The sequence below is a fragment of the Lepus europaeus genome, chromosome 6 (assembly GCF_033115175.1).
Source record: "Lepus europaeus isolate LE1 chromosome 6, mLepTim1.pri, whole genome shotgun sequence".
NCBI classification, from domain to species: Eukaryota; Metazoa; Chordata; class Mammalia; order Lagomorpha; family Leporidae; genus Lepus; species Lepus europaeus.
The window spans coordinates 113,086,629-113,101,336 of record NC_084832.1 but is presented as its reverse complement, the minus strand read 5'-3'; the positions used below and the strand labels follow the sequence as shown (position 1 = coordinate 113,101,336).

General features: G+C 37.1%; 1 protein-coding gene across 3 annotated transcripts in view; it reads right to left on the bottom strand.

The window, feature by feature from the left end:
- Positions 1-14,708, bottom strand: part of PDE3A (phosphodiesterase 3A) — a 316,217-nt gene that overhangs the window by 119,585 nt on the left and 181,924 nt on the right. For all 3 annotated transcript variants that reach the window (XM_062194905.1, XM_062194906.1, XM_062194907.1), the window contains exon 2: positions 10,976-11,026. In XM_062194905.1, the coding sequence (XP_062050889.1) occupies positions 10,976-11,026 (51 nt within the window). The remainder of the gene's footprint in view (positions 1-10,975; positions 11,027-14,708) is intronic.

The following is a 14,708-nucleotide window of genomic DNA, read 5'->3' as shown; positions in this document are numbered from 1 at the left end:
CAAAATACGTATTTCTACATCAAAAAGGAAACTAAAAAAATTGTCCTAGGATTAGAATTCAGAAACTTATATGATGAATTGGAATACTTAAAAAAAAATCAGGAGAGGGCATTTAACTTGGTTAAGATTCCAGTTAAGCCCCCCACACCCCCATATTAGAGTACCTGAGTTCAGTAACTAGCTCTACTCCGGACTCCAGCTTCCTGATAATGCTCACCCTGGAGGCAACAGGATTGGCTCAAGTAACTGGGTTACTGCCACCCATGTGAGAGACCTGGACTGAGTTCCTGGCTCCCAACTTCGGCACTGGCTCAGCCTCAGCCAATGAGGGCACCTGAGGAGTGAGCCAACAGATGGGAGCACTAACTCTCCTCTTCTGATCTCTTTCACAAATAATAAACAACATTTTAGAAAATTATACAAAGGCTGCAAATACAATAAACCTGTGCTGTACTACTGTTTTCAAAGATAACAAAAGAGAACTATCGAGAAGTTATGGCACCAAACCACCATTATCCTGACTAGGGCCAATGAGCAGTAAAATGGGGTTTACCACATCCCAAATCACTGTTCTCAGAATCCAAGGGCTTTTATGCATTTCCAAACTTCACAGTGTAGCTGCAGTGGTCATGCTATCCTCTTGCTTCATTGAAGAGTATTTCCTATTTTTACCACTCTCTGCCTTCCCAACTCTCTTCTGCATCACCTCCAGCTGACAACTTCTTTCTGAGAACTAGAGCTTTTACATCTGTTTGCACTTCCTCCTCCTCCCTGACTGATCACACTGGTTTACTTTTAAAATTTCTACTCCATTTTTTCACCTCGCCCAGAATCTTCTCGGAGACTCTTCCTCCAAAACTTTTTTTTTTTTTTATTAAATTGCTCTTTTAAGTGTCTACCACTGGTACTGTGTAAACAAATTTCTCTAAACTCAAGATTAAAGTGACTTGAAAAAAGAACTTGGTTACAAAATTCTAAAATGGAAACCCTTGCAGAGATCCAAGTGTGAACTGTCACCCAGAAGAATATAAACACAGGATCACAGAATTCCGCAAACTATTTTAGTTCAATTGTGATAACCTGCAGGCTTCCAATAGGAATAAACTTTAACTGGTAACATGCAGAGTTTTCCAGGAATTGATCATGGCATAACCAATAGCCATAAAACCAAAGCAAACAAAAAAGACAGAAACTAAAACAAAGACCTCCCATGATCCAAAAATTCAAACCTGACAAGTGGTTTCATTTTTATGACTTTTAAGATAATTTCCGTTCTATAACACCTTATGTCATTCCCTGTTTTTTTGTTTTTCCCTTGTAATTATTAGCCCCAGTTTCCTGAATTTGTTTATGTTCACACAAGACTGCATTCTACATAAAATGCTAAAACCATTCAATTCTGAGAACCAAATTGCTACACAATCTTTGTTCTGCAAGGTAACACTTATTTAACAATCAGTACTATTGATGGCAACATAAAATCTTGGGGAGGGGGGTGGATTCTATTAAGTCTCAGTTTATTCACTGGAATGTGGATAAAAAAACTCTTATACTATAAATAACATTTAATATTACTCAAAACATTTTGTTAAAAATATAACCTGGATATGCATTAAAAAGAAATCTAATAGAAAACATTCACTCTCTCTAAATTTTTAGAAATTGTACCAAGAATTTACTAAAAAACTTGTATCTTGATCTTTTTTCTGATGCTATCACAAAACAGATGTTGCCATTCATCTTAAAAGACCAACCATTTACCTCATCTGCCATAATCAGTTTCTAGTTCCTTTGCTTTAATTCACCCTCTCCTGTTACCTGACCTCTGTCACATGATGTTCTTCACCTCATCCCACTCTGTCTACCTCTCTTGTGATGGTTTGTTCTACTCAAAATATTCTAGTCTTAAATTCTTACCTTCTACAAAAATATTATTACATTTGGCACATTTTTTGCATCAGTTTTAGCCATACATAGAGAAATGCTCAAACATCCACCACCAAAACTTTTCTCCTGTTTTCACAACTGATGAAAAACAAGATCTTACTCTATGCCATAGAAAGCATAAAATCACCCAGCAGGCTATCAAAATTATTTCCCTTTGTCAGACACTGCATACACAGATAAAATTAACTGTTCTCACGTTAGCATATTGTTCTTTTGTTAGTGTATTAAGTGGAAGGCACTTTTTTAGAGCTGTAAAATTAGTTTCCAGGATGTATAAATTACATTTTAGGAATCTAAAAGGTGAAACATTTATATTAATTAGTTAAATCTTAATGCGTACATCAAGATATCTGGTGGGGGTTGGTGTTGTGGCATAGTTGGTAAGGCCACCACCTGTGATTCTGGGATCCCGTAATGGCACCAGTTCATGTCCCCGATGCTCCACTTGTGAACGGGCTCCCTGCTAACAATCTGGGAAAAGCAGCACAAGGTGGTTCAACTGTTTGGGTCACTGCTACCCAACTGAGAGACCTGGAAGAAGCTTCTGGCTCCTGACTTTGGCTTGTCCCATCCTTGGTCATTGGGGAGTGAACCAGCAGATGGAAGATATCCTTCTCTCTTTCTTTCTTCCTCTCTTTCTCTTTCTATCTCTGTAACTCTTTCAAGTAAATAAATCTTTTTAAAAAAGGTAACTGGTAGAAAAATAATATAAAACCACAATTATAAAACATGCATAACTCATCTGGGGCTTAAAATATCTTTCAGAATATGCTTTTACATAATTAAATTTAACTATTACATAAACTGCTATAGGTCCTATAGACAAACACCTATTACTAACTATTGCTTATTTCCTTACTTAGCTTTGCCGCATATAAAGTACCACTAGGTTGTGATCAGACAACACAAACATAAAGCAGTGTACATGTGAATATTGTCCACAGACCTCAGAATAAGGAGGTCATTCAATATGTACTAAACATCATGTCTCCTAATCTATAAACACAGGGGGAGAATAAAAGCATAATTGCCAGTGGCAATTTTCCCTTTCATTTCTGTAGACTTGTTTGATTCCTGTTCATCAATGCTCTTTGAAAGAGACCAGGACCATTAACAAAGAGTGACTTAGTCAAGGTCATCCATCAGCTCACCAAAAACACATGTTCCAGAAATGTCCACATGGAAAGAACCACACTCTCTCAGCAGCTGCTCCAGCAAATCCTTCCAACACCGAAGTGTGGAACAGGTATATCTTCCCCAACTAGTGTTTCAGGACAGGATTTTACTGAGAGCAAAGTGCCTCACAGGCAAATTAAGATGTTCTTGAAAATTGTTGTTTCATAGAATTAAAGACGGAACCTCAAAGCCTGGAAGCACAAATGCTGGAGGAAGCATTATTCCATTTTCCTGTAGGAAGTGTCAAAAGGAATTAAGCGATTTTTAATGTCTTCTATATGCACAGTGAGGAGGATATGCTGTGACCTCAGGGATTCAATTACAGAAAACTTTGCCTCCCAGGGGGCACTGACAATGTCTGAAGACATTTTTCATTATCACAACTGGAGGCTGGGGCTTTCTGGCATCTGGTGCACTAGAGATGAGGGATGCTAGGGAAGCTATAAAATTGTGGGTTCAGTGGTTAAACAGCAATCCTATTTTCCCTTCTCAGAGGACAAAGAGACATGTCTCTGCATCCTCTTGATGCTGTGGACATTGTCAACAACAGCCCCGCCAGGACAAATGTTCTAAGACTGTGTCTTATGAAGTTTGCCAGTGCAAATTAAAGACACAACATTCAACTGCAGCTTGATAAAAGCCATTTCACAGAGTGGGGGAAAAGTAAAAACAGATTCCCTCACAGTGTAGACTGGCTCAAGGCTAACTTTAAGATGTCTAAAGGAAGATCTAATGGGGAAGACAGATATAGTCTCTCTTCTGGTCACCACTGCATGAGATCACAAGGCCACCTCCATGATGCATGGGACCCATGCAAATGTTTGTCATGTGGTCCCTGTCTATTGAAACAGAGTTTACAACACCAAACTATCCCCTTTCCTCAAAACAAAACAAAGTGTCCAATGTGAATCAATGATTGGAGTAATTTTTTTTTTTTTTTGGACAGGCAGAGTGGACAGTGAGAGAGAGACAGAGAGAAAGGTCTTCCTTTGCCGTTGGTTCACCCTCCAATGGCCGCCGCGGCCGGCACACCGCGCTGATCCGATGGCAGGAGCCAGGTGCTTCTCCTGGTCTCCCATGGGGTGCAGGGCCCAAGCACTTGGGCCATCCTCCACTGCACTCCCTGGCCACAGCAGAGAACTGGCCTGGAAGAGGAACAAGCGGGACAGAATCCGGCGCCCCAACTGGGACTAGAACCTGGTGTGCTGGCGCCGCAAGGCGGAGGATTAGCCTGTTGAGCCACGGCGCCGGCCTGATTGGAGTAATTTCTAAAATGGTACTGACAATGGCTATGTTAATATACAAAGAAGTGATGAAATAGGAAGAAGTACAGGTAAAAGACATTACATTTGCAGAAAACAATTACCCTGGCAGCTAGCTCTATATAGAACATAAAATATTCCTTGGTAACACATTGGACATTTGGGAGATCTAATAATGGATTCCCAATCTAGTCACAGTAACCCCTGGAAGTAAATTCCTGGGGAATATGTCTGGTCATCTGTCTAAAACAAATTAAACAGATCTAACATTAATAAATTTATATGTAATTACTACAGAGAAGTCTGGAAAGCACTTAAATTACTCTTTACATCCTCTTTTCAAAATAAAAAATATTTAACCCAGAAAAGAACTTGCCTGTCACTGAGTTGGACATTGATAGGCAAATGATTCCATTAAATGACTTCAAGAGCCATCAGTAACAGATTGATTTTCTTCAATACCCAGGGAAATTAAAAATTAAAGCCCATGACTCCCCCCCCCCCCAAATCATCCATGAGACTTAAAACGTGCTGTGACAGATAAGTGCTCCAAGGAGTTGCTTCTTGGAATAGAATTGTCATAGTCTAGAGCCTCCAATAGTTGATAGACAATTTAAGACATGATACTAAATTCACTGCAGGTCACTTTTAAATGTACTGATAGTCTTGTGTGTTTAATAACTTTTTGTTTCACCAGATTATTTGGCTCTTTTCCTGTACTGTGTGTGCAATACTTCAATCATTGAGGAACACACAAATCAGCCATTCATTATCCAAACAAAGACTTCAATCATTTCAAGGCTAGATGGTTCACACAGCAGCTGTTCCTCCTGTAAATAATCTTAGGTCAAGTTGCTGGTAATAAGACATCAATAACAAACTAAACGAGTGAAGAACCTGCTAGTCTTTATTGATAAATAAAGCCTTGCTGGTTCCCAGTATATTAAAATATTTAGAAGTTCAAAAATCCACCAAGGTAACTAATTGTTTCTATTAGGTACCCTCTACTAAGTGTTAAGTAAATTCTAGGCTCTCTGGAACCCCCTCCTCCTACTTGTAACTTTTTCAAAGGATGGCAACTTCCCACTGGAAACTTTTCTTCCAGAATTTAAGGAAAAAATAACAACATGGATTGCCTTGTGAGAATTCCATCCGCAGATTTCATTTGCTATTACTGGGAACACAGCCAGAAAGACAGAGTGCTGCAGGCTGCTGGAAGTTTATCACTTAGCATCTTTCCTATATTTAGATGATCTACTATTTGAGAGAAGGTATTTTTTAAAAGATAGGGAGGACAAAGGGAGAAAAGCCAGCCAGAACGTTAAGAGTGAGCTGACAAATTTCTTGAACATAAAGTCAAGTCAACTTGAGTGAAACTGTGCTGAGTTGAGTCACAGGGAATTAAGTGTTGGAATTGACTCAAAGCAAGACAGATATTTTTCTATATGCAAGTATTTGTTAGAGAGGATACACTTTCTCAAAAGTGTTACACATGATATAATGTGGGATGATGAAGGGAAATTTGGTTAAATCCCTTATCTATTAAGCATCTCAGGGAAAAGCCAGGAGAGACTAATTCTCCCCAGGTAATAATGGAGGTTGACATTAGATAAAACTCTTTGTTGCCAAAGTTGTCTGGCAACTGTGTGATGTAAAGAGAAAGTTTTGTTCAGTTTTGATTCCACAAAAGCTAAGAAAGGACCTGACATATATTCATGTTTTGTTTTCAGATTTATTTATTTGTAAGGCTGAATGACAGACAGATGAAGAGACAGAGCGATATGTTGGTTTACTACCCAAATACCTGCAACAGCTAGGTGTGAGTCAGGCCAAAGACAGGAGCCATGAACTCCATCTTGGTCTTCTACATGGGTGACAGGGGCCCAAGCACTCTGGTCATCACCCACTGCCTTTCCAGGTACAGTAGTGGGAAGGTGAATTGGAAGCCAAGTAGCCAGGACTTCATAGTTGAACTCCTATATGGGATGCTGGTGTTACCATGCATAGTTTTTTCATAATATGAATTTATCGTGAATTTTATGAAGTCCTATTACAGACCCAAAGCCACATTACGTGTGTTTTCTAGAGTTAGGTTGTCCATCATTATGTGCAGAACTTTATGCACTCTCAGAAAACAGGAATCACTAAATTCCCAGTATGTTTCCATTTTTGTCAATACTGCTTCTCTCTTATTCTCATACCAATAGTTTTACTTTCTTGACAGAGTTTCTCCAGGTACATTGATCCAGTAGTACATTTGAGAATAAGATTACTTTTTTGAAATAACCTAAGTGGTAGGGATGAAGGAAGGTCAGGTGTCTGTTAGGAAAAGACATAAACAGATGCCACAAGGACCATTCTGCAACTGAGTATATTCTCTTCCCTGCATTGCACCATTTTCTCAGTCCTCAATCAACGCATGCAGGAGAATTTGCAGTGCTTTATTTTCCAGTATGATTGTTTTCATCTGCAAGTAATTATTAAGACACATACCTCCCCTTGGCATAAAAAAGTTTCACTCACTCACTCACTCAACTTCACTCAATTCTGCTGCCACCACTTCCCACAAACCTGTCTTTTAAAACAGCTTCTCCAGCAGCACATCCTACTGTGTTACACTCTTCTCTTGCCAGTTCCCATACTCTGTTTTCCATGGGTCCTTCTTTATCAAAACTGCATTCCTCAAGTTCTCTGATACTCTCCTAGTGTTTTTTAAGGTTTTCATTTTTGTTGACACTGTAGCTGAATGCTCTTCTTGGAGTAACCTGATGGCACACTGCACCCATGCATAAACATACATACACATACACACAAACACACACACACGAAATAGAGATTTCCATTTGCTGGTTCACTCCACAAATGCCTGCAACAGCCAGGGCCAGAATAGACCAAAGATGAGAAGTGGAAACTCAGTCTGGGACACCTCCATGTAGGTGGCAGGACCAAAGCCCATGTGCCATAACCAAAGCCCATGTGCCATAACCAAAGCCCATGCTGCTTCTCAGGGTGCCCGTTAGTAGGAGACTAGAATTGAAAATCGTACTGGGACTTGAACACTCCAATAGCATAGGCACGCCAATAGAGGCTAAGGGCATTCCAAGTGGTGTCTTAACTGCTGTGCAAATGACTGCCCCATTCAGTATCTAACTTTTGATTCTGAATTATTTTCCTACCAACTGGTCCTCCATGAGACCAGGTGTATGCACTGACTCCCTCTCCTGCTTCCCCCAGCCCTTCCAGGGAGTATTCTCCTGGAATACTCTGATTTTCTTTTAGTATTCTTCTTCTGGGAGGCTATCTCTTGGTGTTGATCAGTCATCACAGGCATGATCAGCATTGCCAGCTTGACATCTTTTGCTCTAATCTGGTCACAGAGCCGAGAAGGGCCCCTCAAGTATTTTCTTCAAATGTCATCTTCTCACTTTACTGGACTAACACTGACTTCATGAACTGCTCTCTGAAGTGCTCTGTGTTAATGACACCAATTCTCCTGAGTCTGTTTCACACCTGACTCCTTTCCTCCTCCTTCTATCTATTCCATCCCAAATCATAGCATTCCCTAATTCCTTCTCAGCAGTTCCTGCAACAGCTCCCACCCAGGACGTGTTTAAAAGAAAATTCATACACTTCCGAATATGCCCCACACTCTGCCCATTTCAGGATTTTATTAGCCTTTTCATCCTCCTTTCCTCTCTGCACTTTTGGAAGCTCATCCATTGTTAACGACTCACCTCAGATATCATCATTTCTATGAATTATTTTCTAGTTCCACTATAGGGAAATATTCTCTCCCACATAAATCCAATTGCAGTTTGTTTATATATTTAATATTGCATCTACCAGTCTGTCTTAAATGTGAATTACACATGCAAGTACTGTTTGTGTGTTTGTGTGAGTTGTTGGAAAGCAGTGATCTTGACATTCACTTTTTCTTCAGAGTGAGAACTACCACAGAGCTGTCCACGTAGGAAGTGCTCCAAAACACACCCTAAACTGCACTGAGATTTGAGAGAGGCTTTGGAGTATTAGTAACATATTAAGAGATCTGTGTTCATGTATCTGAAATTCCCTTTGACTGAAAGGCTTTAGACATGATCCAAGGAAATGATGGCAAAATAAGAAGGTTCAAGGATGAGAAACAAAAATACAATATTTTCCCCCCAGTGGAAAAGTGACATTAGATAGGAGGCTATTAATTAATGCCTACCCAATTTATGAACATTTTCTCCAAAGCAACTTTCTTTTTAAATTTGAGAGGGAAGAGAGACAGAGAAAGACAGAGACAGACAAAGAGAGTTCCTATTCTCTGGTTCACTCCCTAAATGCTCACAAGAGCCAGGGCCAGGCCAGGCGGAAGCCAGGAGCCAGCAACAATTCAATCCAGGATGAAAGGACCCAAGTATTTGAGCCATTACTCACTGTTTCCCAGATTCTGAATGAGCAGGAAGCTGGAGTCAAAAAATGAGCTGGGACTTGAACCCAGGAATGCCATGACATGGGATGTGGGCATCTCAACTGTTGAGCCAAACACTGGCTCCTAAATAAATTTTTGGTAGTTGAAATGTTTTTCATTTTTTAAATGTATATAGTTTTTTGGTTTTTCTTTTTGCTCTGACAGTTTTTATCTGAGTTTAAGAAAACAGTGGGACTACACATACCACTTTCATAGTAGTTATTCTGCCAAATGAAATATCAGGAAAGACCCTGATGCTCAAACATTTATTCATGCATGCATTTTCAATATCCTTTGCTTTTCAGAACCACTGGAAGCCTTCAAATATAATCAAGATATTTATAAAAATTTGTGTATGTTTATGTGGAATTCTGAAGCTGTCTAGCTATATGCAAAATTTGAAATTTTTATAATATTGCTTGTTTTTGGCATTTAAATTTAATTCAAATAATTGTACTTCTATGAGACTTTTTAAAATTTATACTGACAGAGTGAGCAATCTCTACCTAAAGATAAATTATTACAAAGTAGACCACTGGGGGAAATAAAACAACATTTTAAATATATATATATATGTGTGTGTGTGTGTGTGTGTGTCTGTGTGTATAAATACATGAAGGGTCTCCAAAAGTTCATGGAAATATGTGTTATGAAAAGGCTATGCATGGATTTCAATCTTTCTGCATCAAAATAAATATGTTTCAATTCAATTCTACCATGAATATTTTGAAGTCAGCACTCCAGTATACTACATTACTTGGTAAGGAAATGTCCAACAATTTGTCTTGTGTTTTTTTAACGTCAAAATGTCTTAAGGGATAGTAATTAGAAACTCTAGGTTTTTTTGTGTTCATCTCTACTTTTTTATTGGTTTAGAATTGCAAAGAATTTACCTTGTCTTAAATTTACCTCTCATTACTAACCGTGCTTGGAATTCTGATATAAAATATTGTAGATACAGAGAGAGAGAGAGAGAGAGAGAGAGAGAGAGAGATGGAGATGGAGAAAATGGACAAGTAGAGGTAAGAAGGAAAACAGTAAGGCATACATTTTTTTTGGATAATCCTAATGTAACTGTACTGGCTATGTTATTTACTACCCAAACCAACATTGAACCAAACAAAATCATAGCTATTAAAATCTCAACTGAAACCTCCCCTTGACTTGATTTTCCCAGTGACCCAAATTAAATAGTCATCCACACCAACTTAGTGATATCATAGGTAGACATAAGGTTTGTGAAACACTTGGGTAAAGCTTGTACTTCACAATGAACTTTCAAATACAGTATTGTGCATTCAACTCTTTCTTTTCACTGTACATTTTTTAGTGAGAAATACAAAACGTGAGTAGGAGACACAAAAATTTCCCTCCACTTTTTTTTTTTAATTTGGCATGCTTACAGTAAGGTAAACATGCACTTCTACGAGATGAATTGTTTTTATTTTTCTCACAAAATGCCCTAGGAAGAGAGAGAATTTCCTTCGTGTAAACTTAGCCTTCATTCTGTCCGGCAGAGCAATTATGGAAGCAAAACAAATCCACATTGTCTAATTAGGTCATTAAAAAGCATAAATGCGTCATGGAAGCTTTTCTTGTTGCCTAAGACATAAAGTAAGACAATGAGAACAGTCTGGTAATATAGAAAGGTTTAGAATTTGTTTCTTTTCAAAAATAATGGGTCCTTTCATCTTTCTGTTTCCCTTAGATGAAGACAGTTAATTTAGGGAGAAAATCTTCTAATTAGTTCAGCTTCCTCTGATTATATTTCAAAATATTTAACCCAAAGCAGAAAGATAGAGAAAAGAAGAAAATACATGGAAAATTATCAAAGGAAGTAAATAAAAGCAAGAGAGTGGGTTGCTGATCAAAATGTATTCTGCAGAGACAAAATGATTATAAATTCGACTTTCAGATCAACACAGACAATCTGGGAATGTTAGGAGGAGTGCACAACTTTTCCCTTGGGATCTGAATCCCAGACTTTAATTACAGCTAACTTAAATAAAAACAAATGGCAGGACTTTTTTGCCTCTTCCTCTCTCTACTTACTATTATTTCTTGAGTTTCAGAAAACTCATGGCTCCAAAGGTTAAGAAACAAAATATGGAAGAGGAAATGAAAAGACACTTACCTGAGAGCCCCTTAGGCCTCGTTTGTGGTCCCATTCTGAATGCCCCATGAGCTGCAAAAAGAAGATGGGAACTATGGTAAATTTAATCAGTGTTTCACATGGCAAATATTTTTACTCTTTCTTATAAAGAATAATTAGGTTGTTGAATCTGTATTCTGATAGTGATATATTAAAGAGCCCTCAAAAATAAATTAACATAGCTGAAGAAATAAACTTTTGGTTTGATAGTTACTATTTCAGTTGTTTGGAAGGTATTTTATCATCACCGTGTGACAAAAAGAATCTGTTAATGAACTGCTTTCCTTCCCTTTGTCAGGAATACCCCAGAGAGCTGTCAAACTGTGTACAGTTTTACTTGCATATTATTAAGCTTCCAGTTTATTAGGAAAATATAATAAGTAATCCTCATATCTACTTTTTTGTTTGTTTGGTTTTTTGTTTGTTTGCTTGTTTGTTTGACAGGTAGAGTTAGACAGTGAGAGAGAGAGAGAAAGGTCTTCCTTCCTTTGGTTCACCCCCCAAATGGCTGCTACGGCCAGCACGCTGCACCGATCCGAAGCCAGGAGCCAGGTGCTTCCTCCTGGTCTCCCATGCAGGTGCAGGGCCCAAGCACTTGGGTCATCCTCCACTGCCTTTCCAGGCCACAGCAGAGAGCTGGACTGGAAGAGGAGCAACCGGGACAGAATCCAGTGCCCCAACCGGGACTAGAACCCGGGGTGCTGGTGCCGCAGGCGGAAGATTAGCCTAGTGAGCTGCGGCGCTGGCCCCTTATGTCTACTTTAACCTACTGCCACAAATGATAAAAACCAGGTGGCTGAAATATTTCAATATTTTTAAATCCAGTTTGATAATATCACAAAAATATGAGCATTTTAAAGAATCAAACTACTTAATGTGAAATGTGCCCACAAAGTCAAAAAATTTAGATTTTTCATAACAACAGACTAGAAAATATTATCATGTCACCATCATGGCTGCCACTATCCCTGAGCTACTCTGGTTACAGAGCAGGATATTTATTTACTGAAAATAAACAAGGAAATAAGAGATATTATCACAGAGGAATCTGACTCTGTTCATCTCTTCAGTACTCTCACCAGTGCTGAGTACCAACCAAGGAATAACTTAACAACGAACAAGCCAGGGCACAAGGAAAATGCACTATAATTATATTTGCATACATTAGTTTTTCTATAACAGCAATGACTCCCTAGTAGATTTAATGACCAAATTCACAGTAGTAAGAACAAAAAAAAAATAACCCTGTAAACAAGAAATGTTTGAAAACCACATACAGAAAAGACAATCTGTCCTGCAGTACATCGGATGCTACTGGTTAAGAAGACTGGCTCTAGACAGAGATGAGGTGCTCAGTCCCACCCAAAGCTGTAGGTCTAACTCAGTCAAAAGCTGGTAGTATTTATTTTAATTAATAATATAAATTTCACTTGTGGGAATAAACATAGATGAATCAGCTGTGTCCGATGGGGTAAATCCAGAGGTCTAACTTACAGCAGGAGCTCCGTAGTTAACATTATTGAGTTGGGTACTATAAATTCACCAAGAAAGTTCATTTTAGATACTCTTATCACAAAACGAAATAGACACTAGAAAGGTGGCTATATTTGATGATGCATATGTTTATTTATTTGTGGACATTAATTTCACTATACACACAAAATCAAAATGCCATGTTGTATACCTTAAATATATGATAAAATCAGAAAATATTACAAAGGATGAAAATACTGCTTATTATCAAAATATGTTAATAAACATAACCTAAATTATGGGATAATTGCATAACATTCAAAATATAAACAAATTAAGATATATTAAGTGAAATAAACACAAGCATATATAAGCAAAATCTCAAAAATAAAATATAAAGAATTAATGAGTATTTGATGAATCATTTAACAAATGAAAAACATTATTTTGGAAAAAATGTGAATTTAATCTTATAAAAAACGACTAATACTTCTATTTATAAAAAGATTTAAATTTTTAAGATAAAACTGTACTATAAAGATCCAAGTAAACATTTAACTTAATTTGAAAGTCAAAAGGTATTTATGAAGTTTTTTTTTAATTATGACAGAATCAATTGATTTGGTTAAATGAAATTTTATAAAGTCTGCATAAATTTCACACTGGTAAAACATTTTCAATAAATGACAGGTAAAAATGTATTCAGTACATTCAGAGCTCTTCCACATTTGACAGAAATAAAACTTTAGTAGAAATTGTGGAACAAATAATAGCAACTTGAAGAATAATTACTGATCATCAATGGACTTATAGGAAAAATTTTACTTTACTGGAAGTGAAAGAAATTCAGTATAAATAGTACCTATCAACTACCTATCAACTAGCGAATTAATAATATTGAACATTTGGTGAGCAGTGAGGGAGAAAAGTAAGCGTGGATATTGCTATTATACAGCAAATACATGTATACCCATGTACAGTCACATTATCTATTTACATATACTCACATATGAGACATATATATACACTACACACACACACACAAACACAGTATCCTTACAAATTCATATCCTCTGAATCAGCTCATCAAAATATAAAAATAGAGTAATTTCAATGAGTTAACCAATGTGGCATCTAACAAAATATAAGTTAAACAATAAATTACAATATAGAAAATAACACTACACTGCAATTAAATTTTTGCTTTGAAAATCTTCATAAAAAATTACATGAGAAATTGAAGGACTAAGTGAAAAATTCAACAATATAATTTGAAGCTACCCATTTTTAATAACTTATAGTCAAATATTTTAAGTGTTGGAATGACAGCAATGATTTATAGTTTGGCTAATATACAGCTTTGGGTAAATTAGCCAAAATAATAGTTGTGTAAAATAAACTGTTTACATAATTCATGTCTTTAGTGCTCAACCATTTTTAAAATTTTTGGATTTATTGGCATTGCATATCCTAGTAAATATTTATTAATTTAAAGTTAACTATAACAAGGTTTACAAACACTAATCAGTACATGAAATGAACAGTATGGTGTAGAAACATACAAATTAGGAACACTTAACTGGTTGTTCACTGGAACTCTCAAATCTATTCTTGACACATTTCAATCATCTCCCTGAATGAGGCCATGGGAATAGCAGAGGGACTAGATGCTTGATTCTGGCAACTTCAGTGAGAGACACTGAACATGAGCACAAGGCTGCTGGGAAAATAACATCACAATCTCCAGAAAAGAGCCCTTTGCAACATGCTGACTGTTAAGATGATTCTCCTCCTGACCAATGGGTTTAACAGGGTCAGGATACCTTGGTAAATCCTATGTGTGGGCATCACAGTCAAAAAGAGCTAAATAAATCCCCCAAACAAATTATAATCGATAATATGTTGACATGAGAGGATATTTAACAATGAGAGCAAGTCAGGAAGTTAACATTTTCCCAAGATCAGTATTAAAAAAAGAAAAGCAACGTGATATTTTCATATACATCTAACTACTCACTGCTTTCTGCTATTAGTCACAAAATACAACATTCCAAATATAGGCTCATTTGGGTTATCACTTAATATTACAGAGTAGATCAATTGTAATTTTCAAATCAGAGCTTATAAAGTAAACCTTCCAAAAGCTACTCTCTAAATGTCTTTTTTGAGGCATGAAACAGGATAATATTCCAAATGTGTTACGTATCAGATTTATTTTGTAGCATTTTATAACAAATCAACA